The sequence below is a fragment of the Poromitra crassiceps genome, assembly GCF_964638095.1.
Source record: "Poromitra crassiceps genome assembly, chromosome: 8".
Taxonomy (NCBI): Eukaryota; Metazoa; Chordata; class Actinopteri; order Beryciformes; family Melamphaidae; genus Poromitra; species Poromitra crassiceps.
This window is the reverse complement of record NC_139629.1, coordinates 40,918,166-40,945,529: the sequence shown is the minus strand read 5'-3', so window position 1 is coordinate 40,945,529 and position 27,364 is coordinate 40,918,166. Positions and strand designations below refer to the sequence as shown.

At 44.1% G+C, this 27,364-nt stretch overlaps 2 protein-coding genes across 2 annotated transcripts; one reads left to right on the top strand and one right to left on the bottom strand.

Annotated features, from left to right (window-relative positions):
• The first annotated feature begins 366 nt into the window (after positions 1 to 366).
• LOC310781408 (transforming protein RhoA) lies at positions 367 to 13,589 on the top strand. The gene is made up of 5 exons (XM_083642030.1): positions 367 to 451; positions 8,009 to 8,166; positions 9,823 to 9,943; positions 12,046 to 12,176; positions 13,360 to 13,589. Exons 2-5 carry the CDS (start codon positions 8,011 to 8,013, stop codon positions 13,531 to 13,533), a joined length of 582 nt encoding a protein of 193 aa, XP_083498156.1. The 5' UTR covers positions 367 to 451; positions 8,009 to 8,010; the 3' UTR covers positions 13,534 to 13,589.
• Positions 13,590 to 19,085: 5,496 nt separating this feature from the next.
• Positions 19,086 to 20,831, bottom strand: LOC310781389 (nuclear factor 7, brain-like; the record flags this gene model as incomplete). Its single annotated transcript, XM_083642010.1, has 1 exon — positions 19,086 to 20,831. The coding sequence occupies one exon, from the start codon at positions 20,829 to 20,831 to the stop codon at positions 19,374 to 19,376; it is 1,458 nt and encodes a 485-aa protein (XP_083498136.1). The 3' UTR covers positions 19,086 to 19,373.
• Between the last annotated feature and the right edge of the window lie 6,533 nt (positions 20,832 to 27,364).

The window sequence follows — 27,364 nt, the reverse complement described above, 5'->3', positions numbered from 1 at the left end:
GCAATTCTAAGGAAACAGGCCAACGACTAAGATCGGATCCCAGTCCTCCATAGGACTCCATAGGTCACTGATATAGGTCTAGATTAATTATCATCCCTGGCCGCTCAAATCCTTTCTGCGTTATCAATCTGACAACGCCTTGAAGCAACACAATAAAACGCCATGTCTAAAAATAGACGGTGTTTATGACTCGACGTAATAGTACAGATTTCCTTTTCCATACAGACAGTTGACAAACCAGTAGACCCATTCACTCAGCTCGTACACGACGTGCCCGCGCAGGTGTGGCTCAGGCTCGATCCCGTCGTCACCCCTCCCCCAGCTACAAACCCAGCCTGCGCGCGCCCGTGAAGTCATTCATTGTATCGGATTTGAGACGGGAGCGAGCGAGCAGCGAGTTGACTGATCGGCAAAGCAACTCAGCTCCGGGGAAAACCGACGTAAACTACAGGTAAACTATTTTCTGAAACACTTGACAGTGGTGAAAATGTCATATTTCACACACTCGCTTAGTTTAAGGGTACAGAGGCTTGCTTTTAAAGTTGTCCACGGGCATCCTAGCAAAGCTAAAAAGCTAGCGAGATTAGCTTAGCCTTTCCGAGAACAATTTCAGTGCCGCTTCCGCACTTTCCACACTTGTGCTGGTAAGAAAACGGCTGTATTCTGAGTGTATGGGCTCCTGTGTATAGTAACCCGAGTGAAACGGGTGTGAAAGGGTGTGTTTTGTATTGTTAAACAACTATAAGTTGAGTAATGCTCCTAAACTAAACGGCCAAGATTGGCCTAGGTTGGCGAGCCAGCAGCCAAACAATGAGGCTCTTTTCCTGCCTTGCCTCGGCTGAGCAGCTTCAACCCAACATCAACCTTACTTTATGAAGGCAGCTGGATCACCCGTTGGCCACTAATGAGAGACGTTACATTGACAAAGCTGGCTAACAAAAAAAAGCGGATACTTCACATGTTAAAACAAACGCTGGACTGAATGCTTTTCAACTGCAAAAGTGCATTTTAGTCCATCTGTTGGGCTAGACTAGAGTAACGTTATATGTCAGGGCGAGAACAGATAACCAGGCAGTAGGCTACACACAGTCTCAGATGCTGGTGGATTTGAAATTGTAGCTAATTGTCTGTAGCGTTAATATTATTAGGCGTTAACTTAAGCCTTCCTGCCTGTGTGAGTGCTGTACATTATGTGTAGTCTAGCTTGCTGTTTATTTTGGAGCCGGGCCACCCAGCCATTCTTCCACTGCGGACACACTGGCCATCTGTTGCCTCTGTGATGACGCCATGTTTCTGCTGACCCACCCAGTGGCCAGCTGGTTAAAAACACCAAACACTGGAGCTCTCACAGACAGACAGGACACTCAACTTTTTTTAGCCCTGAATTTAACCAGCCACCTCCATCTATATAATATTACATCCAAATACGAGTTGAGGTGTGTCAGTGTGTGTGATGCACTTCTAACTAGGAGTCCCAAGTGACAGCAGGTGAAATTTTGCCATCTTGCTAACACTGGTGGATTTACAGTAACTCGGGGGCCGAAACCCTAGGCTCACCCACTGCGCGGGCTCGCCGCACCCTCTGCGTGCCCTCGCCTGCCCTATTGGCATGCACAGCGCACCTATCACCTGCTCAGCGCACATTTGCTCAACTTCACATAAACAATGACATCACTGTCACTGATGATGTCACAATGCCTATCAGTGATGTCATAAGATGATTTTGGTCAATAATAATGTCACTGGTGACATCACTGATGATGTCAGAATGGCTATGGCATCATCAGTGTCTATGACATCATCAATGATGTCATAAGGTGATTTTCGTCAATAATTATGTCACTGACTACATCACTGATGATGTCATAGACATTGTGACATTATCAGTGGGACAAAAATTGAAACAGACAGACAAACATTGCCCACTTGCTCCCTTTTATTTATTTATGTATATATACACAGTATATATACACAGTATATATATAGAAGATAGATGTTCATGACTAGAAGATAGATGTTCATGACTGTGCATTGTCCCTCAAATAAATAGATAGATCAAATTAAATAAATTATAGTTTTAACAGATGATAATATTTTGAGACAAGCTGTCAGTAGTAGCCAATATTCATTATCTTTTAAATTGGATTATTTCAATACTAAAACAAATGCAAGGATCCAGTGTTCTCTCCTGAGTTGTGTTGTTGGCAGGGAGGGCAGACAAACCTCTGAAACGCTATTCAGACCCTCATGGAACACTGCAGCTCTTTGAAGCAGAGTGAGGCAGGTTTGGTTTGACAGCCTCCCACCCCTGAAACCAAATCAAAGTAAAAACCAAACCAAATCATATCGGAGAGGGACCAGCTGAAAATGTGAAAATGGAAGTTGATTTGGAACGTACATTACAAATAGCCCATTTCCCATTGGCTGGACCTCAAATCGATTGTGTTTGCTCTTACTGATAACACAAATCTGTTCATAAGGTCTTGGAAGTTGAAGCTGGCACTATTTGATTGTTTTGGGGATGTGAATGGTTTTGGCTTCAGGTCATTGGATTCAGTGCTTGTCTCGCCTATATGATCAATGTCATTGACTCATGAATTCAAAGTGCCCCTTGTTATCTTGAAAGCACACATTGCTAGAGCCTGTAAACAGGAACATTATCACCCGCGCTGCCCCCACAACATTTTTGTATTTGGTCCGATTCATAATGTGTGAGCAGCAGCAGGTTTAATATCCTTTACACTTTAATTTGTTTATTCATGTAGGCTATGTTGTTGTTTTAATGTTTAAAGGGTGAAATAAAAAAATAGGCTAAGAGCCAGAGAAATATGTCTCATTCAGACTCTATTATCCCCACGTCGAATTGCAGCAATTGACTGTTAATGTGGTCAAAATAATCACTGAAGATATTCTTTAAAAAAATAGAATAGTTGAATATTCGTATTGGACAGTCGAATCCGAGTCGACTGGCAGAATCCTGACTCGAGGAGAGGACGGCCCTAGTAGACGTCACTTGAAAGATACGAGAAATGAAGCATTGTCTTTTTGTTTTAAAAACTCAAAATGTGAGGCTTGTTCAATTATCTACCAAATCTGGTTCGAGGGGCTTTGGAAGAACTTCTTTATCAAATCGACTGCAATTTTCTGTTGGCTCAGTTGATGCCCAGAGAGCGTGAATGGACCGTTGCCGTTGGGGAAAGTGTGTTGATGGAGAGCTTATCAGAGCTGTCAGTTGATGGAGAGCTTATCAGAGCTGTCATCCTAATTGTCTTCTCCCCCTCAAAGCGACTGTGCCGTCCTCCGCGGCTCCACCATGGAGCAGTTTGAGGCAGCCATCCCTTCAGCTCTCCCATGGCCATCTGCTCTATTGTGCTGAATTAAGCATCCAATCACCAAAGAGACAGGAAGGCTTCCTCCTCCCAATCTCTCTCTATCTGTTCATTTCATCCTTACCGTTTGTGTCACAAGAGTCTTTTCTCTCTCTCACACACTGTTCATATGAGCCTGTAGGGTTCTCCTCCATCTCCTTTTTCTTATCTGCTGTTTGTCTCCGTTATTAATTTCTTAATGCATACAATACAATACACGACAGACTTCAGACACCAATCAAGCTGTTTTTGTCTCCAGCCCACAGTGGCTGGGATATTTCACTGCACCACTTCCACTGTTTGACACGGCTCTTACATTTTTGAGAAGATGACTGTGAAATCTGTGCTGGCCATCTGCCAAAGTGTCTGCTACAGCCATAGACTGTATATAATACAGTACAGTACGGTACAGCCATAGACTGTATATAATACAGTACAGTACGGTACAGCCATAGACTGTATATAATACAGTACAGCAGACAAAATGATCAGCAGCCAGAGATGTGGTAGTGTGTACTCGGTGATAATTCCTCGCCCTTTTTCCTTAGTGAGATGTTGCTTTACATGTGTTTACTGACCCCAAATCTGCCTGGCTCATCAACTTTCACAAATAGGGTAGGGCTAGGCAATAAATCAATATTAGCAATACATATCGGCGATAGACAATTCATCGATACGATATGTTAGAGACGTGAGCTTGGGACCGGAAGGTCGTCGGTTCAATCCACGGGACCGGCTGGATAATATATCTGGGTGGGGAAAGTGAAAAGGCAGCACTTGCCCCTCCCTCATTACCACCACCGAGGTGCCCTTGAGCAAAGCCCTTAACCCCAACCGCTCCAGTGGAGCTGATCAGTGGCCAACAGATCAGACTGTGGTTGTACTGGTCAGCTTCCAGGTATGATTGCTCTCAGTGAGACTCCCCCTGTATAAAAAGTTCAATATATATCGATATGTCCCTTGATAGTGGAGCGCGCTATGAGTGACACTCATTACAGCAATCAAACAGACAAATCCTAAAGTTCCCACCCGAACATATTTATTACACAGCTGCAACACTCAATTTGTGTGTTTTTATTCATTCAAATGATTCCCTGTGTGCCTTCATAAATAAGCTGGTTCAAAATAAAGAGGTTAGATTTAACATTTTTTTTCTTATGGTCTTTATTAAAAATAGGTTATTAAAAAATATCAATAATTATCAATCTCGACTGATATGAAATATTTTATATCGATAATTTTTGTTGCTAATATATCACCCAGCCCTAACATAGGCTTGACACAGATAGCAAGTGTGTGTCTGTGGTAATTGGGATATGGTGTACACATTTGTAAGTATCCCGCAAATTGTCGTGCAAATTTAGATTTGCAGCTATACCTGCCGTTGAGACTCAACTCAATTAAATCAATCAGTAATCATCATGACACAAGAACATGATCTCCTCGTTCTAGGCCTGGGTGATGTGGATGAGAGGACATTTTCAAATGCTATTATCCCTTAAGATGTTTCACACATAATTTTGTCAAGTTTTAAAATAACGCATTCTTGCTGTCACTTGGACGATAGTTTTGCGTGACATACAATATTGCAACATCATCACCATATCATGACGATATGATTCCACTGAAAGATGATGCACGGCGATATTGCATAGCTCAGCCCGAACTCATTCTGACCATATTGCAGAAATGGGCTCCTGTTCCTTCCTGAAGGCAGCTGCGGTCACATGACTTCCCTGTCGTTTTGCCGTCGTTCTGTGGAATGATGACGGTGACTTTTTTTCCCAGCTGTGCCATGTGGCCACGACTGTACATTACACCCCCCTGCTCTGTTCAAACAGGACGTTTCAGCCAGGAATTCACGTTTCAGACACAACACTTCATTGCTAATGGATATTTTCCTGTTTTCTTGCCCTTCTTATTATCCGCATTGTGTCCTGTTTTTGTTTAGTCTCCATTACATCCCTGTTGAGTAACTGTCTTCCTGAGTGTTGTTTAAAGTCCCCCCCCCCCCCTCACCACAAGAGTCAAGTCATCACCACACGCTGTTAGTCATTGAGCAAAAGCGGGGTTACAATACATAACCTTGTTTACCTTGATGGCGTTTGTTCCAGTAGGCCACAGCGTCACTTTCCTTGCTGGTCAGAGGATTCAAACCAGTGACCATAGACCCACTTCTCACATGCTCTGTCCATTGAGCCACACAGGGTATTGAACCTGTAACCTGGGTAGTGTTAGTGTTGTGTTTGAGGCTAAAACGCAACACTGTGTGTGTGGTTAAAACCTTTAGCTACTGTGGCTAAAACCTTTAGCCACACAGGGTATTGAACCTGTAACCTGGGTAGTGTTAGTGTTGTGTTTGAGGCTAAAACGCAACACTGTGTGTGTGGTTAAAACGTTTAGCTACTGTGGCTAAAACCTTTAGCCACACAGGGTATTGAACCTGTAACCTGGCTAGTGTTAGTGTGGTGTTTCAGCCACACTTGATACTTGATAAATGACCCGAAACTATGAATCAATTATCACATTATAATAGATATACATGTTCTATTAGTTAAATAACCGTTAGTCAATCACTAGTACTTGTTGTACTTGGTGAATGAAAGTGACTCGTATAAAAGCATTTGCTGTTTTCTCTGTTATTTTCAGTAAGCTGTGACAGTGAACTGGTCATTCCCAGTAGTTTACATGTTGTTGGTGACTAACTGCTTGTCGGTATGATGATACATCAGTGTGCTTATCCCATGTTTAGCAATAGGGGGCGTAACGCTAGTGATTTTGGAATGCAAAAAAAAACATTCCGTTAAGACTGCTGGAGATGATGTGGGTCTAATTAAATTAAATGTCCTCGACGAGAAATTCCCACTTGTCTGGATTTCCCCAGCTACATAATATACTCTTCCTCATCCGCCAACCTCTTCCTCATTTCCTTTAAGCTCACATTAGATCATGGTGTTATCGTGCATTTCTTTCTTTATTTATTTATTTTAATTTTTCCCAGATTTTTTTATCCCATTTTATCCCCCATTAGTGCTCACTTGATTTCTCAATCCTGGTTGCTTCCTCCGAGACATGGGCAGTCAGCCAGCCGCTTCTTTTCACCTGACAGGGGAAGCTTCACCGGTAGGACATAGCACGTGGGAGGATCACGCTATTCCAACCAGTTCCCCTCCCTCTGAACAGGCGCCCTTAACGACCAGAGGAGGAACTCGTGCATTTCTTTATAACTGGGAACTGGTAATCGTACGGTTCAAAGGTCATGAGCTGGAGCGGTGACGTCACCAGAGCTGGTATTTCCCATTTCAAACTCGTAGGAGCCTCAGCAGCCCCGACCTCAAAAATCCAAGATGGCTGCTCAGCGCAACAACAGTAGTTATAATCGTAGTAAATGTTGTTTAGCACTTCTGTCTTGTTTGTGTCTCATTAAATCAGCTGTACACACAGCACTGCATAACTTCTATCTGTGTGGACATGAAGCTGCAGTGTTTGTATGCGCAAGATGCTTTGTTATCAACTGTTACTTATTGCTAACAATGGCTAGCCTGGCTAGCGACTGGATCTGACCAATGAACACTGAACTTCCCAGCTCAAGTTTTCTACAAACGCTAACAAAAGGGATGTGACGTCATTTAGCCTCCACATCCCAGTTCTTTTGCGATAAAGGAACGCACTATACAGCACACCCACATCACATGCCGTGTCCTGGTAATTACCCAGTTTGTTTCCTGACACCTCTCTGTATGCATTATTTACAGCTGGGGGACGCCACTTTCTGTGTGTGTCATCTCCCTACATGGAGTCATATTGACCCGTCTGGCCTACTCTACTCCCACAACCAATGAAACCAGACCACTTCTCACTCATTCATCCCTCGGTTAGCTACTTCCCTCAAGTCAAGCTGGGCAACCTGTGGCTCACGCCCATGCTGCTAACACGTCGCTTTGGCCTTTGACTGCCTTCAATGTGTTACCGGAACATAGATTTCACTTCCTCGTTGGTCACGTGACCACACCCCCGAGGCACACAGATGCCTATGTGTTGTTGTGTAAGGGTGGGACAGGAAGCTATATGCAGGGATGTGTCTGTGATTTCAGCTCTCCATTTAGCAGAACTTTTTCACAAGCCACCAAGACGTGACGTGATGCCTACTTGTGAACTTTCAATACCAAATGATGATTTGTGTTTTTCCTTGTCAGGCTATTTTTCTTATTGAATTATGGGGGGAAAAGCCTTGAGGCCTGCAAGCAGGATCAATACAAATTAAATGATCCTTGGCAGATCAATTTGAGTTTACCAGGCCTTGGCAGGTGAGCCAGAAAGTTTAATTTTGGATGGTGCCCTCCAAGCATTCCTTAATATCTAATCTGTCAAGGGGACAGCATTCATTGCAAAAAGTCTTAGATGCTTTTCAGATTCCTTCAAGTCTGCCACACATTTGACCAAAAACCAGTCACACACCAGATGACGTTGGCTCGTGATACGCCCTATTCAAATGGCCGTACTGTTGGTGGTTTTCCTGTGGTTCCCTGATCATAACCTTCTCCCTCCTCCTCTGAACACAAGCTGGTGATCATAACCTTCTCCCTCCTCTGAACACAAGCTGGTGATCATAACCTTCTTCTCCCTCCTCCTCTGAACAGGGATGGCAGCCATCCGTAAGAAGCTGGTGATCGTGGGGGATGGAGCTTGTGGGAAGACCTGCCTGCTGATCGTCTTCAGTAAGGACCAGTTCCCTGAAGTCTACGTCCCCACCGTGTTCGAGAACTACGTGGCAGACATCGAGGTGGACAGCAAACAGGTCAGTGACTCACAGGAACCCGTGATGCTATCAGTGTTTCCTCTTTACTGTTATGCTGGCGGGGGGGGGGCAAGGTGTCATTTCAAAAAGGAAGTCCTCGATTCCGATTGGCTGAGTCACATTCTAAGCTGTTGTAAGAAATACCAACCCGATAAACGCTGTAAATCTGTGACCGCAAAGCGTTTCTTTAGCGCCTTGTTTATCTACTTTACAAAACTACGGTATATTGCTTGGAGAAAATGTTTTTGATCAAAATAAATGCCCCGAGCATTTGTGTTTCCCTCTTTACATCATGCCTACATCTCTTAGTCGTTGTGAAATCGCTGTAATCTCAGCTTCTCACTGCTTTTCAGCAATTGCAGAATAGAAATTGGTTCCACTGGTTCCACATCACACCCGTGCCTCTTTTAGTCCCACTTCTGGTTCTCATGCAGGCTTCAGGAGCTGCGATTGTTCCGTTTCTTTCCGAGATGCTTCATCACGATGGGCATATTGGTTCGGTCATTAAGGCGAAGTGATTCACGGGTAGATTTGATAAGGTCGTGCCGTTTCCTTTTCACATTTTCTCTAGTAATGCCACAGTCTGCTGCTGAGTGAATATACTGTAGGAGACGCTGGTCTTACGCATGGCAACAGTGCCCATAATTCCTATAAGTATAAGGCTGTTTGAGCCTGTTTTCAGGAGAAGAGTCTGGGAGATGTAAACAGACCCAGTATACCTCCACACTGATGAGAATCTCAAAGCCTCCTTCTAATGTCACACTTTAGCCTTGTGACCTCCAAGTTGGGACTCTTATCTGTCACTCTGGAGGACTGCAGGCCCCTCCCCCCTCCCCCTCCCCCGGCCCCCAAACTCCTCAGTCATAAACCCACATGCCCTGACCTCATTATGGCTTAATCATGGGAATCTGGGACGTTGAGTTTTGATTGGCTGGGTGATTTCTAACCTGCTCTGCTGCTGAGGAAGACTGGGACTGCTTCATGTTGGAGCGTCACACACTTCCAAAATGTCTTGATCTGGTTTCCTTTCCTTATTTAGCCCTGCTCCTCCCTGAGAGGAGTTGATGTATGTCGCTGTCACATTATGGACTTGAAGGGTCCTGAACGTAGCTTCACTTCCTTGTCTTGTGTCTATGTCTTTCCTGTTTGGATGGATTTGAGGATTAGGTCTTCACAAGCAGAAGATCCTAAATACTGGACCCTGGTTGGTCCAACACCACCAGAGGTCAACCTGCAGAATAGAGGCTTTCCGGGTCTAGATTGGATGGATTTCAGTCATTCTTTAGTGAGGGGAGCCAATCAGGGTCAAGTCCAGTTGTGATCTGTTTGCAGGGGTCTGAACGTGGTCAGTAAGGTTCAGTAAGGAAGGGTGTGGTACTTGGTAATCTCAGGTATGTGTTGGATGAGTTGGCTTTTGAGCTGAAAGTTACATGAAATAGATTGTGAACATTGTGTATTAACTTATTTCTCTGCCCTTGTTATCTTTCTCTTCCCTATCTACAACCTTGTTCCCCTCTCTCTCCACTCCCTTTGTCTCTCTCTCTTCTGTCTCTCTCTCTTCTGTCTCTCTCTCCACTCCCTTTGTCTCTCTCTCTCTTCTGTCTCTCTGGTCTCTCTTCGGTCTCTCTGCTCTCTCTTCGGTCTCTCTCTCCTCAGGTGGAGTTGGCTCTCTGGGACACAGCGGGTCAAGAGGACTATGACAGGCTAAGGCCTCTCTCCTATCCAGACACTGACGTCATCCTCATGTGTTTCTCCATAGACAGTCCTGACAGTCTGGGTGAGTAGAAAACACACACACACACACACACACACACACACACACACACTCCCTCCCTCCCACATGAACACACACACTCATACACACTCACACACCACCTCTTACTGTCTCTTACACAAAAGCACTCTCAAATACAGTCTGGTACATTTCTGGTATTTATAGATTGTACGATCATACTTTTTGACTCCTTGACCACATACATTTGCACATACTTAGGGCATTTTCACACATGTCTCGTCCGGTTCCTCGTTTCGGGCCAGACGCGAAAATGATAAGATAGTTTTGTTCTCCAGCTGGTTCTGTTCGCTTTCACACCAGCCACAAAGCAAGCGGACCAAATAGGTCTGCCAACCCTTCCAGATTGGCAATATGGAGGATCTAGATTCCCAGAGATTTTCCTCAGCTTATTTAGGCACAGCACAGCTGCCAACAAAAATGCGCCAGGCTTCCTGCATTTCGGTCGGATCAAGTTCACTTTCACATCACAAACGAACCGTACTAGAGTTTGTTTGGAACCGCACAGAGACCACCTCTTTCAGCAGGTCTCGGTCCGCTTTTGGTGCGCACCAGAGTTCGATTGCGAACCGCACCAAGGGGGTAAACAAACTCTAGTGCGATTCAACCGAACCAAACGAGGTAGCTGTGAACACGCCCTTATACACCCCCACACACTAAGACAAATCCTTTTGCAAGTCATGCCCTCCGCTAATTACACTTAATAATTCTAAACAACACTTTCCAGAATGGTTAGAATAGGTTTACAAAATGATATTGAATAGAGGATTGTAAAATAATGAACTAAACAGCGTTATGGATGAAACAATAACTACAGGAAGACAATAAAGGGATGTTCTAATAAAGCTTGTTTCTATCAACTCTGCATTCCCACTATCTACCCATACAAATGTGTGTGCATGTTTAGATGGAGCGGCACTGATGGCATTTTAATGCTGACAAAGAAAGATCGCCCGATTTAGAACGTTTAATAATGCTGAAAGCGGGTATTTTCTTCGTGTAAAGGAGCAAAATGGTCTTTGTACGGACGGACTGTCACATTTGAAATCTGTAAATTGTCACTCTGATGTCATTCTGTTATCTACTTTAAAGATAAGCATAATTGCTGTGGAATCAAATGGCTTTGTGCCAGGGCCCCGTTCAGTTTTCTGTGCTTTACACAAAGACAAGTGCCTCACTTAGCTGAAACACACAGCTTCACTGTTTCCTACCAGGCGTTTGGATTACTTCATCATTTCTGAGAAGTGCAGGCTGTTCCTTACTTAGTGTTTTTACTGTTTCCTTTACTGAGCCAATACAGTAAAGCAGAGAGGGGCTGATCCACCGCCTCCACCAGGGAGTAGGAGGGGCTTAACCACCGCCTCCACCAGGGAGTAGGAGGGTATTTGTAGAGGCAGGTTGGGATCAGCACACACAGTGCTGAGGGAACGTACAAGACCAAAAAAACAACAAGACATTCTTACATAATGTCTGTTTCATTTAGCTGTGGCAGCTGGAAAGTTTATTTTACCACAGCTGGCACAATGTGAATACAATGAAAGTTCATCATATGGTCTCATTTTCATCACAGCCGAGCCCCAAGAAAATAACAGTTTGTCCATATATCAACAAATAAATATCCAAGTAAGAACCTGTTAAGAGTGCAAAATCTACTGGACCAGCCCCAGGAGCGACCGTGGGTCTGAGAACCAGAATTAGACCAAATATCTACATAAACCTAGAAGAAACATGCATTATTGTTTTAGTTTGGGGAAGCTATTTGTCTGATAATGTGGTTGGCAGAATCCATGTATGGGAGCCGCTATCACTCCTTTATACTACAGTATATCTGCTTTCTGTTTTATTTTTATTTAATAATTTAGATTTAAAAATTTTAAAGAAAAAACCATGTGTTTTTAATACCATGTGTCTTTTAAAAGACAAACTTTCAGATCTGACGACCATGTGCTGCTGCTGTTGTTGTTGTTGTTGTTGACATCCTGCCAATGGTTTTGAATGACCTTGTTGAAGCTTGAGTTTCTCTGTGTAGTTTGTGGTTGCGTGTGCTGGATGGATCTAACCTCCCGGCTGCTCCTCTGGTTTCACAGAGAACATCCCAGAGAAGTGGACACCGGAGGTGAAGCACTTCTGTCCCAACGTTCCCATCATCCTGGTGGGCAACAAGAAAGACCTGCGCAACGACGACCACACACGCCGAGAGCTGGCCAAGATGAAGCAGGTAGCTGGACTGGACTGCCACTTTCTTGGGCATTTTGGACATTCTTCAGAGTAGGGCTGTCCCAGCGAGTCGACGTAACCGATGACGTCGACTACGTAATTACGTCGACGCACGCTACGTGCCTCGATGCGTCACAATCGTCACAAAACAAAAAAGATGGCCGGAGAAAGGTGTAATTTCTGCACCGCAGCGAACATAACATTACATCATTTAACGGTGTTATTCTGCCGTTTAACGTTAACGTACATATTTCCGTTTGCTTTCACGGCTAACATGTAGAAAATTGATTAAACTAACGTTACAGACCATTGTTAGTCTGTTGCTGCTCATGTTAATTTACTGCGTGCATCATTTAACACTAACAGTGCTATTCGGCTGTTTACATTCTTCTGTTTGCGTTCACGGCGATGTAAGATGAGATCAAAACTAACGTTACGGACCATTGTTACAGTCTGTGACTGTAAGTCTGTAAATCGTTTGCTTATTTATTTCCTTACCCCCACACTGATGCAAACATACATTTGGCTGTTAGCTGCACAATGAACATTACTCCAGTGATTAAATAAATCCATGTCCTGTAAAAATACTGATCCTCCTTAGTTTAGGGAAAGGGTTCATACATACAGTGATGAATCATGATGATGATTAATTTAATCTGTGTGTCAGGTGGTCCAGTATTTTCGTGATGAGAGCAGGCAACTGACAAATAGGGAGGCACTATCTATTATAATAATAAGATTAATAATAATAATAATTCATATGATCATATTATAATAACAGACATGCAAATTAGACTTAGACTAATTTTAAATATGTCCCTACACTAACAGTATTATATTATTATTTCTCTCTTTTCAGGAAGCAAAGCAGTGTGGAAGAGTTTTTCCCCGAATGAGATGGTTAAATAAAATACTGAAATTGAGAAGTTTTTGGTTATTTATTTGTTTTGGGTAAATGTATTGTTATATAGTAAAAAAATTAAATAAAAAATAATCGTTAGATTAATCGACTAATCGAAAAAATAATCGTTAGATTAATCGATAAGAGAATAATCGTTTGGGACAGCCCTACTTCAGAGCAAATTATGGTGTCTCTACACCAAACATGCTTTGTGTAGAAACTTCTATATATGCAGTTAATCTAGTCATAACCTAAGTCCCTGGTTTTCTTTTGCATCCAATAGGAGCCAGTGAAGCCGGAGGAGGCCCGGGACATGGCCAACCGGATCGCGGCGTTCGGCTACATGGAGTGCTCCGCCAAGACCAAGGACGGCGTGCGGGAGGTGTTCGAGATGGCCACCAGGGCGGCGCTGCAGGCCCGCCGTGGCAAGAAGAGCAGTAAATGTCTACTGCTGTAAAATGGCCGACATCATTGGACTGTTTTTACCCCTGGGTTGCTGAACCAGGGCCTATATAGGGCTAGGGTGGGACGGAAAGATGGGAGAGGGAGGGAGGGAGGGGAAGAAAAGAGTACAGGAAATGATTACCGCTGTAAAATGGCCGTTTTGTTGGACTCAACGTTAGCGCTGGGACTTGTGTTGGGGAGGGATGGTTGGAGCACAGGAGATGACCACCCACCGCTGTAAACCATTGGACTATTGGCCCGCAGGCTACCATCAAGATGAGAAGGTTACACCAGCCGCCAGGAAATGCTGGTACATTTTGTCTTCTCAACCAGCCACTTGCAGAGCGATCATTCAGAGATCCTAGTCTTATTCTAAAATTCTGGCTGACTAGTAAAACAGGGTGCTGATGAGTTTTGGGATGCGCCAGAAAAGTTGGTTTCCTGCCCTGGATGACTTGATGGACGGATCGGATTAAGCAGAGAGCGCAGTATATGAGGACCACTGGACTGTTAATCCCCCGGTTGCCAGATCTGCTATCAGGTCTGAGTTGGCAGGGGGGGGGGGGGGGGGGGGGGGATTGATGCAGTACATGACAAGACTGTTTTGACCAAACCAGGGCAAAAAATAATTATTTGAAAATAATTTTTGCACATGTGACGTTCTTGTGGCATGCTTGATCTATCCTGGCAGGTTATTTGAACAGCCTCAAAAGTAAAGCTGTAGTAAGCTGTATGTACCAATCAAAAGTGTGCTTTAAACAGGGTTGGGGGTCGATTCCATTTCAATTCACTCTGTGCAGGAAAATTATTTTCTTCACAAATCAGATATTGAGACATGTCCTGAGAGTTGATTTATAGCACATGCTCACACTTTCAATCTGAATAGCATCTAGCGTCTCATTGGTGCGAATCCTGTGCAGCCTCACATGCTTATTGAGATACTGTGTCCTAACTAAGCACCTCATCAATGAGAATGAATGCTGTTATTATCAAATTAAGTGCAGTTGGAGAGAGTGCATTTTGAATTGAAAGCGAGTCGTCCCCAATTACTAGTTTCCAAGTCAATACTACTGTACTGTTTGCCATCATCTGCCCTGTACACCAACTAAGGGCTTGTGGGCTGGTGTGGGACGAAACGAGTCTAACAGCTCAGCGACACTGAATTTAGCTGGGAATTGAACACGCAACTCTGTGCCCCCTGCCCCCCTTCAGAACCAGAGGATCCCAAATTGCGGGACCCTCCCTGGTCCAATTTTGGCCTTTCACCCCCCATCTGGACATCACAGAATGGCTCCAAACCCCCCCCCCCTTTTTCAACTAATCAGTGTTTTTCTATTCCAACTGCTCCTTCAAATATGAGCTGTCTCACTGTGGCGATGTTACTACTTTGCTTCTAGAGAAGGAGCAGCAGCATGGCATCAGTGCAGTGTCTGGGTGGGAGGTAACACTAGCCACTTCTGCTTAATCATGACTGTGGCTGATTTGTCTACTTTGGGAGGAAACCGGCTATCATAGAGATTTTACACTCTTAAAAAAAAAAGGACTGAATTGGTGAAAGTGGCAGGTGAATTACAGGATCTATCAGCCACCTTTGTGACAAAGGTAGCTTCCTTCCCTGTGTAGGACCACCTGGCTAAACCCTCCCAAAATGTCTCGGCTCACCATCCATTCCAGTTGCACATACCTGACCGCTGGGGCTCCTCTTCCCCTGGCTTCAGACATACCTGACCACTGGTGCTCCTCCTCCCCTGGCTTCAGACATATCTGACCGCTGGCTCCTCTTCCCCTGGCTTCAGACATACCTGACCGCTGGGGCTCCTCCCCTGGCTTCAGACATATCTGACCGCTGGGGCTCCTCTTCCCCTGGCTTCAGACATACCTGACCGCTGGTGCTCCTCCTCCCCTGGCTTCAGACATACCTGACTGCTGGTGCTCCTCTTCCCCTGGCTTCAGACATACCTGACCGCTGGGGCTCCTCCTCCCCTGGCTTCAGACATACCTGACCGCTGGTGCAACTCCTCCCCTGGCTTCAGACATAGCTGACCGCTGGGGCTCCTGTTCCCCTGGCTTCAGACATACCTGACCGCTGGTGCTCCTCTTCCCCTGGCTTCAGACATACCTGACCGCTGGTGCTCCTCTTCCCCTGGCTTCAGACATACCTGACCGCTGGTGCTCCTCTTCCCCTGGCTTCAGACATACCTGACCGCTGGTGCTCCTCTTCCCCTGGCTTCAGACATACCTGACCGCTGGGGCTCCTCTTCCCCTGGCTTCAGACATACCTGACCGCTGGTGCTCCTCTTCCCCTGGCTTCAGACATACCTGACCGCTGGTGCAACTCCTCCCCTGGCTTCAGACATACCTGACCGCTGGTGCTCCTCTTCCCCTGGCTTCAGACATACCTGACCGCTGGTGCTCCTCCTCCCCTGGCTTCAGACCAGGACAAAGAGCAAGGAGAGGAGAGTATTGTGTTTACGTGCACACCAGTAGTCTCCTTATTTGGGATCATTATTATGTTTTTGTGTTGTCATGGAAACATCAGATGTACAATGACCATAACTAGTCTCCCCCCCCCCCACACACAAGTATGAGAAAACGAAATAAGACACCTGGGATGCCCCACATGATGCATCATATTCAGACGTGTGTACACCTTTACTGGAGTGGTCACCACTGGTACTTGCCATCTACATGAACAGTTAAGCTTATAAAAACACCTCCATGACATGAGCGTTCATCTAAAAGGCTGTGCGTGTAAATGGTTGAGTTGTCAGGACCGGGGAGCCACATGGATTTGGGGGTACAGCATGTGGTGCAGGTTTTTCCAGGAAGTACCACCTGACAAAATTAGGTAAATTTCTATTGTTGGATGTTTTGTCTACCTGGCCGCTTTGGCAGGTAACCAATCATAAGTTGGAGCTCCTTTTCTATTCCAAATATGTATTTGGCTAAAATGGTGAGAGTCACTGGTCAATTTTCGGATTCAGCAGACACTGTGGCCTACGCTGTGTATTTAACCCCCACATTCAGGCTCCCTTGCCTTGACATTGTTGTGCCCTCCTGTTCTTCTTAGTCTTCTGGGAGGAGACTGCTCCAGAAACCTACTTGTTTTTATACCTTTTCCCCCTCTAAAAAAAAAAAGTCATAAATATGTTGTCTATCAGTATTTAAAATAGGGGGTGGAAAGACTGGGGGGGACTGCTTACTTGTCGCTTTAGTTGTTGTTTTTTTAGGGGGGGGGGCAGGCGGGTTATGCTTTACCTTAATTTTTCAGATGATTTACCATTGGTTTAACCACCCGTCAATCATCCCTGCCAAATGCTGTTATTATTAGGCAGTCAGGAGAAAGGCTGGCCTCTCGGCTGCCTGTCTAGAACTTGGCTAGGACCATGTGTGCTGGCTGTTCTTTTTCTGTTTTGTTTGTTTTGAACACAAACTGGGCTCAAAAGACAAAAGAAGAAAGAAAACTCTAGTATTCTCATTATGTACAAATCATTTTTATTTCTCGTTGTTTTTAATGTATTTTTGGTTGCTGAAACAAGGAGATACACGTTTGTAAACAAAGGAACAGGAAAACCAAGCTGTATGCAAAGTCTGTAAATATGAAATGTGGGTTTGTTCATACTAGCCTATACACACGCACAGGACTGGAAACTGTATTTGTAAACTAGCTTTGGTTTGTGTAATAAATTACTTTCTATAACACCCAGCTGCTCTTCACTGTGGTCCAGATCTTCAGCTCAATCAATACACAGAGTCATGGATTGGGGTTTTGAATGAACTGTGTATTTATAGTATTCCCATGATGTCACAAGCATTTTCCTACCAATATGGTGCTACAATACACACAGCTCATTTGCTGTTTGTGTCACTTGATTGTAATCACCTGTTAATTGATTACAATCACCTGTTATTTTCCTACCAAGATGGCCGTGTGGTGATGTAACACAATATTATCAATAGGTTTATTATGATTTGATTCTCATACTTACTTTGGGGACACATTGAACATGATATGAAGACAATCAAATTATGTAATAATGAATTATCTGCAAAACTGAGTTTAGAAGAATTGTAAGAAGATAAAGAAGAAAGTGAGGTGAGGGATATTGAAATGCATTTAGGTATTTCTCAAATCTTTTCATTTGAATCTGTTGTCTCCATGAAAACAAAACAAAAATTACACTGTTAGAATCACTTTCGTCACTTAGGGCAATACATTTACAGCAATTGTTTTGGTGAAATTGGTGCGGAGACACAACTTGCATTCACATACTGATGCATGGTACAGACTCTACTGTACATATTCCACACATCCGTTATTCTATAGTTGTGCATTAACAAAGATTTTTAACCAGCTGCATCTACGTGAATCTAGTATCTCTAATTGTAAAAAATAATAATTTCTACATTGAAAGTTGACATATATTGTATCTTCCTTTTCAACCATGCCCTGCTTCAAAGTCATTCAGTTATACCCACCACCACACCTTCATACTAGAAGCTTCTTAAGGGAGTTTAAATGTAATTTTAATTTTTTTATGATGAGGTCACATCATTTCTCACTCACTTTCCCCAACCAATCAGCACAGACACATTTGATTGAAAGAGGAAGACCAGAGATAAGCAAGAGGAAGATAAGCAGTGGAACCAGAGGAAGACTGAGCCAGAGGAGTCTTCCTCTGGTTCCACTGCTGATCAGGATGCTGCTGGTTGAGAATAGCAGAGAGCAAAGCAGGGGAAGGGAAATGGCCTGCTGTACTGCAGAGGAGTGTGTGTGTGTGTGTGTGTGTGTGTGTGTGTGTGTGTGTGTGTGTGTGTGTGTGTGTGTGTGTGTGTGTGTGTGTGTGTGTGTGTGTGTGTGTGTGTGTGTGTGTGTGTGTGTGTACTGCAGAGGGAGCCGAATGTGTGGGCTGTGAAGGAGAGGCAGTCGCAGCTTGTGTGGGATGATGCTGGATGCTAGCGTGTGTGTACTGTGTGGTGTGTGTGTGTGTGTGTGTGTGTGTGTGTGTGTGTGTGTGTGTGTGTGTGTGTGTGTGTGTGTGTGTGTGTATTAAACAGTACAAACAAAATAGCTGGTACCATTAACAATTAACAATTCAAACTGTAAATAGTCACATTTGTCATATAGCCTAAGCATAATCTTTATTAATCATAATAATAATAATATTGAATTTGATTTATATAGCACATTTTAAAATACAGCGAAATCTGAAGGTGCTTCACAGAGAGTAAAACAATCATAGCAACATAGTAAAACTGGTCAAATTACACGTAAAAACAGCCAATAATATGCTCAAGTGAGTCATATGAGGATTAAAAGGAAGCATAGAATTTGTGACTGACAACATTGTTAAAAGGAAAAAGGACTTAAGAACCAGGAGAAAGCAGAGAGGAACAGGTGGGTCTTAGAGACCTCCTAAAGTCAAAAATCAGTTTTTCTTCTTGTTCCTTCAGGTTGATGTCTGAGCTTCACTGTGCTGAATGATGTCTGTGCACAGTTTGACACTAGAAGCTGTTTCCACAATCGTCTGCTGAAAGTGGAAAGTTTCTCAGAGCTCACTGAAAAGGCCATTTTCAACTAGCATGGTTTGTGACATCACGAATACTGGAGCCAATCCCTGTCCAGTATTCAGCAGTTAAAGCCCCAACACATTCTCACTCCCAACTCGTCATATGCTGCAGATCTGTCAGGAGCCCTTGTCGACTCGTCGTTGCAGGGAGCGGAAAGGGATTTGTTTCTGCTGCCGACTGAAATGGTCGACACCAATGGCAGAGCTTAGTCCCGCTTCCAGGCAGTCAGACTAAGCACATTCTATTCCTATTATCTACAAGTTCGAAACGAGACCAAGACCGTCAAATGTCGGTCCGGACTTGAGTACTAACCGCGCTGCCTCGCGGTCGCGGAGACGCAGAGTAGTATATCCAAGGCTTTACAGAGACCTTCACTGGTAAAATCTCCAGTGGGAGATCTTCCTCAGTGTTAAAGTATGGAAACAGCCGGTCAGTGAAAGTGTGTGTGACGGTGTGTATGCGTGTGTTAGTATCAGGATCAGAGAATGACAGCTTTCCTCTGGTCCAGTCCAGACTCACTCTGACCCTCTGGAGCTTCTTCTTCACTGGGAGAACATTGACTGGTGCTGATGGGGAGAGTGCTGTGTACTGACCATTATAGAACTTGATTCTCCATAATCCAGATCGTCTCTGTCCCTTCCTCTGGACAGACTCTGCTAACACACCGAGGTCCCACTCTGCACTGTCTCCAACTTCGACATCCCAGCTGTGAGTTCCTGAGTTAAAGCCCTCAGAGCCCAGGACAGAGAAGTGATAGTCAAACCTCTCTGGGTTTTCAGGAAGCTTCTGTCTCCCTCCACATCTCACACTGGTCAGATCTCCAGACAGGAGGAGTATTGGATTGGCGGTGTTGGGGTCCAGAATCACAGGAGTGTAGGAGACCATCTCCTTCATCTTGTCCCAGACTGTGAAACTGAGGTTGCCCAGGTGTTTGGCCTCGTCTATCAGAGCTCCTGAGGCCAGGTGTGGATCCTCCAGCAGGGGCCGCTGGACTCTTTCAACTGTAGCCTTGTAGTTCAGCAGAAACGAGACATCTTCAGCTTCCAGCTCCTTCTCTATAGCTCTGATTGTATCAAAAAGAGCTGCTATCTGTCTGCTCAGACCCTCAATCTTCTTCTTCATCATCTGACTCTTATGCTCCTCTTCCTCCCTCAGTGCAAAGATCCTGGCCTCCTCTTCCTCTTGGAGAAACAGGTGAAGCTTCTTAAACTCAGCCTTAATCAGTCTCTCTGCGTGTTGGGCCTGGACCTTAATGTGCTCTGCTGTCTGATCAAAATATTTTGTAACATCATGAAAGAACCGCAGTTTCTTCTTTAAGGGCTTCAGTGATTTCTGAAGTTCCTCCTTGTGATGCCGTGCGGCTTCGTCGATGGGTCTGATTCTGTGGTTGGTGTGTGTTTCTGAATGCAGACAGACAACACACACTGGCTGCTGATGGTCCAGACAGAAGAGCTTGAGTTTCTCACAGTGCAGACTGCAGAGATGCTCAGATCCTGCTGAAGCTCTCTGATCTCTCTCCAGGATGAAAGCCTCACACAGGTTCTTTAACACCAAGCTAACAGGTGGGTCACCGTGTAAAGATATGTTCTTACAAACTGGACACTCGTGTATGAGTTTCTCTGTCCACCAGCTCTGCAGGCAGGCTTTGCAGAAGCTGTGACAGCATGACAGGAGGACAGGATCTCTGAAGATGTCACAGCAGACAGGACAGGAGAGATCTTCATCTGATATGGAGGACATTTTCTCTCTTCTGAGTGACGCTGAGAACTCACCAGGCAGACCAGTCAAACAACAAGTGAGTGATGGCACCACTCCCTCCTCTGAAAAGTTCCCTGGAAGTGGTTTTCACTTCAACTGGTGTCTCTCGAAATGTCTCGTTCAGTGTGAGGAGTCAGGTTGAAGAGGCAGTATTCCAGTATCCCAGTATCCCCTCCTGTAGCTGTCCCCCTCTCGTGCCTTTGATTTAAAGATGTATTGGCTGCTCCGGTTGCGCACCTGAGGGCATATCATGAAGGTTTAGTCCTTCTCGCAGGCAGCTAGCCCGGGTTCAAATCCAGCCTGCGGGCCTTTGCTGCATGTCCTCCCCTCTCTCTCCTTTCCTGTCTGTTCACAGTCCTGTCCAATAAAGGCACAAATACAATAAAATAATCGTATCGTCAGTCTCTCGGTGTGTGCGGGTGTGTGTCTTGTTAGTGAGTAGAGGAATGACAACCTGTTTCCTGGTTTGTCTCAGGTTCCACAGGTAAGGGGGGTGGAGCTTTGTCATAGTTAAAATTAAATGGAGGATGAAAGAATGTATAATAGCACGTGATTTCATGTGACTTTAATTGTAAGATTACTCGTCTCACAGCTGTGAATGGCTCAAGTTTCTATTGCTGATGGAGAAGCGGTAGTCAAAATCTGTCAATAGAAGCGACAATAGTCTCATTTGTTTATTTAACCTTTATTTAACCAGGAAGTCACAGTGTTTACAGTGTGCACTAATTTAGCAAAAATAGTGATGATGTTTTGCAGAGGGCAATGAATGACTAAGGGCACTTCAGAGAGAGAGAAATTGATAGAGAGATACAGACAGAGAGAGAGAGAGAGAGAGGAAGGAAGTGTGTCACTGCCTGTCTGCCTCCTCCACCCAAACTGTTCTGCCAGCATCATGTTAAAGGCTGACGGAGCAAACAGCCCATCTCTTTCTGCTACAACACATGAAGAGAGAGGTGAGAGAGAGGGCCTGTCTGGACACACGCACGCACACGCACGCACAGACACACACACACACACACACACACACACACACACACACACACACACACACACACACACACACACACACACACACACACACACACACACACACACACACACACACACACACACACACACACACACACACTTCATTCCCCATCCCCAGCGTCTCTCTCTCCTCTCTCTCCTCCCTCTCCTCTCCCTCCCTCTCCCTCTTCCCCTCTCCCTCTTCCCTCATCAGCGAGCCCTTCCTGCCGCTGCCGGAGTGGGAGTAGCGCGCGTTCAGCTGGCCCGCCGGCTTTATATACCGCTCTATTTTTAGCCCCTCTCGAGCCCAACTATTTTTAACCAATATGAGCTCATCGCGTGCTGGAGCTGTCCAATGGGGCGAGAGGGAGAAGAGGGAACCATCCAATTGGGGAGCGGGAAAGGAGCGAGGAGGGCGGGTTATACAAGACTCCCACCTCCCACTATCTGCAGTGAAACAGCGAGAGGCGGAGAGACAGACAGAGCTCTCACTCTGACACTATTTCCAGGTCCCACAATAGTATGTTTGTAGTTTTATTAGCCTGTATGTAGCATATAAGCTCAAGAGATGCTCTAGCAACAGACGCTAGAGCCATATGGCTTTGGCCTCCTTAGAGTATGTTCTGAAGCTTGGTTCTCATACAGCTCACGTAAGACCAGGGGTTTCCCACAGAGCCGCAGGTTCACCTACTATTGGTCCATGATCGGCAAGCTGCACGATCACTGGACAGGCGACCTGTCAATCACGCCCAAAACATAGTATTTTTTTATTGTATATATTATGCTAAACAGGTGAGTTATATAAAAATTAACTCCCCGTAGGCTACAAGGATTCAAGGATTCAAGGATTCAAGGATTCAAGGATTCAAGGATTCAAGGATTCAAGGATTCAAGATTTATTAAGTGTCCCAAAAGGGCAAATTGGATTGCAGGAAGCGTAGTACGAAGTACATACATAAAAACAAATAAGACAAAAAGAACATTGTAAAAGCAGTCTAGAGCAGCAGTTTAAAGTGCAACACAATAGTTAAAGTGCAAATGACACAATAGTTAAAGTGCAAATGACAACAGTAGCAACGATCTAAAGTGCACAGTAGAGATATAAAGTGCATAGTAGCAAAGTGCAGTTCACTCACAGCAGCACATTTATATCACAAGAAAGAGCTACAATGTATCATTGTATTAAAGCACAAGAGAAAAAAAAGAGAAAAAACCTCAGTCCAGACCAAAGGGCAGACAAAGTATATAATACAGATATACTGTATTGTACCCCTAAGAATAAATAAAGATAGAAGAATAAAAGAATAAAAGGATAAAATAAATAAATAACAGCAACGGCAGATGGGGAGACATTACATTTGTACCCCAGCAGCGTTCAACGCTCTGATAGAGACAGGCACAAAGGAATTTCTGTACCTGTTCTTTTTAACTATGGGGGCACGAAGGCGGAGCCCGGAAGGAAGCAGCTCATATTCGAACCTCAGAGGGTGGGCATCATCTGATCGGATGGACTCAGCTTTCTTCAGCACCTGTTTATTACAGATCTGGTCCAGGCTTCTGAACTGGGTTCCGGCTATTTTTGAAGCCACCTTCACTATTCTCCCCAGGGAGTTCTTGTCTTTAGTACAAAGATTACCATACCAGATTAGCCATACATTTGGCTAATCTCTCGACAGACTTTCGACTTCCATCCAGCTGCGCTTTACCCGATCAAACTGAAGTGAACGTGACCGGTGTGTTGTCAACACTTACCATTTTCAGCGTATAGCAAGTTGCTACTTGCTACTAGCAACGAGCTAGAGTTGTTATTGTTGTTTCATTTTGAGAGCGACACGCAGGGAGCGGAAAAGAAATGCATTAATTGGCAGAGCCGGTCGGTTGAAGCCAATGGCAGAGCTTGCAGGGAACGGAAAGGGATTTTCTTCCGCTGCCGACTGCGCCCCTTGAGTTCCTGTTGCAGCACATTGAAACGAGGCTGCCCCCAGAGGTTAGAGAAAAACATTTTTTGTTTAACCGATGGGTTCCCAGACATTTGGCATGAAAGGTGAAAGTGTATTTATGCTGTAAAGTCAGGCATTTTAACATGGGGGTGATGGTACTGACTCGCTTTTGAAGCCAGCCTAAATTGACCATCCGATGAAGTGCAGTTTTTCCTACTTCCGCATGCAGGCCTCAATGCGACCAAGTAATCCTGCCTCCTCGGTTATGTCTCACAAAGTGTTTCGGAAAAATAAATGCGCTTTTGAGAAACTCAAAACAACCAGACAAAATCACATTCAAAGAATGGACTTTCCACGATTAGATTTTCAATTTGTGGTGAGGGGTTTGATTGACCAGGCCTAGTCTGTCTTTCTTTGGTTTCTCACAATCGGGTGATTCATCACCTCAATAAACGATCAGTGATGCGCTGCTCGCACCTCCTCCTCTCTCTCTCTCTCTCTCTCTCTCTCTCTCTCTCTCTCTCTCTCTCTCTCTCTCTCTCTCTCTCTCTCTCTCTCTCTCTCTCTCTCTCTCTCTCTCTCTCTCTCTCTCTCTCTCTCTCTCTCTCTCTCTCTCTCTCTCTCTCTCTCTCTCTCTCTCTCTCTCTCTCTCTCTCTCTCTCTCTCTCTCTCTTACTCTCTCCTTTTTTATTGTTATGACTTTTCCTAAACTAAACGTTGGACGGGATTGCCGCACCAGTGAGTCATGCAGACGCCCACCTATTCCGTTGTCCCAAAGTTTTATTTCGGGCATCTGACGCCCCGCCCTCTATGGTTTAGGCTACTGTGACGAGCCAGGAGTTTAGTCACTGTCTGTCCCATCACACATTTCACTTGGTAAAGAAACTTTTTTTTTTTTTTTTTTTTGTGCCTAGCATGGTCCTATCATTTAAACTGCACTTGATGTTATATCCTTTCGCACCGAGCGCGCTCCCGTCAGTCGCGTCACCGCACCCCTAGTTTTCCACCACATCACGACGGGCGCGCGCAGGGAATATGAATCCACTCTCCTGACTCACTCAACAGCCAGACACGACATCACATCTGCTTACTGTCACTACAAAGGCACGCCGAAAATACTGCATTCCAAATGCTGTGATTGGTTAACAAAAAGAGATACTATGAAAACATCACAGTAAAGCTAAACTATATATAGACTGTATGAATGTCAGTGTCATAATAATGAAACCATAGGAGGAGGGAAGCATAATATCAGATAAAGTGACTATTGACAATCGTAGCCTATAGTAGAAGTAGTCCCTATGACTTTTACGAGGGATATATTTAGCCTATGTTTTTCTTTCCTCAAAAACATAAATGTTTTGTAAGAAGAGGTATTAATCTGACTCATAACCTCAACAGTAGCCCACAATGTGCATTCTTTGCATGCCAGCAAACATTTTTGGCATCATATTTTCAAGTGATGGGAATTTTGGAATGGAGTTGGTCTTATTTGATGGTCCTGGAATATGTTGTAGGCTATATATGAGGCAGTATTTGTGTGGCCAATTTGAACGTATTAGACCTAATATTAGACAAAAGTAGGCTATTATGACTGAAAAATCTAGCATGTGTTTTTCTTACCAAGTAAGTGTTTTTTTTGTGATGATCAAAGCAGTGGGAAGGCAGTGGGCTGATCTGAAAGTGGGTCACATCCTAAATTAATTAAAGAGAATGTGGTATTCATAGTTGCAGTTTAACAAGCCCAACTTCTTCAAGACATTCTGACGTAAGCAACTTAAAAGATTTTATTTGGGCCAAAAGTAATTGATATTCCCCATAATACCCCCCCATAATGCCCCCTCCCCCCCACACACACACAATACGAGTTTTGTTGCATGTTTTCTTTAAAAATGACACATCCTGTTCTAAAGATTCCATTTAGTTTTTCCACTTCCTCTCCTCACCCAGTTCACTTTCTTTACCTCACTTATTTCCCTAGCTTTACTCCTCACTAATTAATTATATTGTTCACCTGTTGGTTCCCTCACTGATTGTCCCCATTCATTTCACCTGAGTTCCCTCCCTCCTATTTAAGTTTACACTCCTCAGTTTCCTTCATTCCTTCCACACCAATGCATGGGGCGGCACATTTCACAGACAGCACTGCTTAAAGGGCAGCTCCTGTGTTTTTCCTCCTGTGTTTTCCTCATTTCCCAAATATTGTTTGCTGGACAAATAAATATTTCACCTGGACCAAAGCTGTTTCTGGACACTCATTATATCTCTGCATCCTGACCGATGCCCCATGGTGACAAGTCAAAGTGAAACTTGGAACCAGAACCCTCCTTTACATATCCCAATAGATAGATAGATAGATAGATAGATAGATAGATAGATAGATAGATAGATAGATAGGTAGGTAGGTAATTTAGATAGCCTACTAGATGCCTACTTCATGTTGGTCATTCAATATAGATTTTAAATTAATATAATCTTCATGTAGCCTACATTTTAAATACATTTTCTCTGCATACTTTGTTTCAAACATACCTTATCTATGTAGATTCCCCGTGTCTCTTCTCTTATCTAATCTCACACTGACCTCTAGCGGACAGCACCTGTCATTACAGTATAGTTTGAACAGGAGTTCATCAAAAGGCCTGTCAACTCGTTCAATAACTTAAAAAAAACGTCTTCCTTTCTGCTGTAGCCTACCCCCCTACCTTTCCCCCTTTCATTTTATGGATTCTCCGTCAAGACCACAACACATTTAATAAAGGGACCAAACGATTTCCTAGGCTACTCTCGCGGGATTTCAGAAGTTTTGGCAATGAATGCGTTATCAGGTGGCACAGAGCAGCATGGTGAATAGGAGCGTAAACAGAAGATGGCAGCACGGTCATAGGATTCAGGCTCTCACCGACGACATGTGAGTAAAATATTTATTTATTCCTACCCTCCCCCCATTATGCTGTCAGAAGTGGGCATCTGATAACCTAGCCTCATATCGAATTGTCAACACAGCTCCGTGGTCGTGGAGCGCGCGGATTCTCCACTGTCTTCCACGTGGAGTAGGCCAATAGTGAAATTAAACTGTAAGCAATGTTTATTTGCAAATTTTGCATTCATTCTTTCTCTCACATGGCTCTGATTAACTATTTGCTGTGTACATGTTTGCTTTCACTTTAATTTGATTGTTGTTATTATTATTATTATTATTATTATCATTATTATTATTATTATTATTATTATTATTATTATTATTATTATTATTTTAATCTAAGTGACCTTTTGGGAGGAAGGGCTCATCCAGCTACTCATTGGTGTGGGGACAACACAATAATAAATCCCAATCTTATGATGACCCATTAAAACTTATTAAGATCATATGATTAATGAAGGTTTTAATAGATCTGTCCAGCACCAGCCATGGAAATAAATGACCCGAAATTATGGCCATTAAAGACCAAACCACCACCGATATAAACAACACTGAGTCATATTTTAGGAAAAGCCTGATTTTATGCTTGTTTTTCCATGGCCTAAAAAGATGAAATAAACCCCATAAAAGGGAACATGATTATA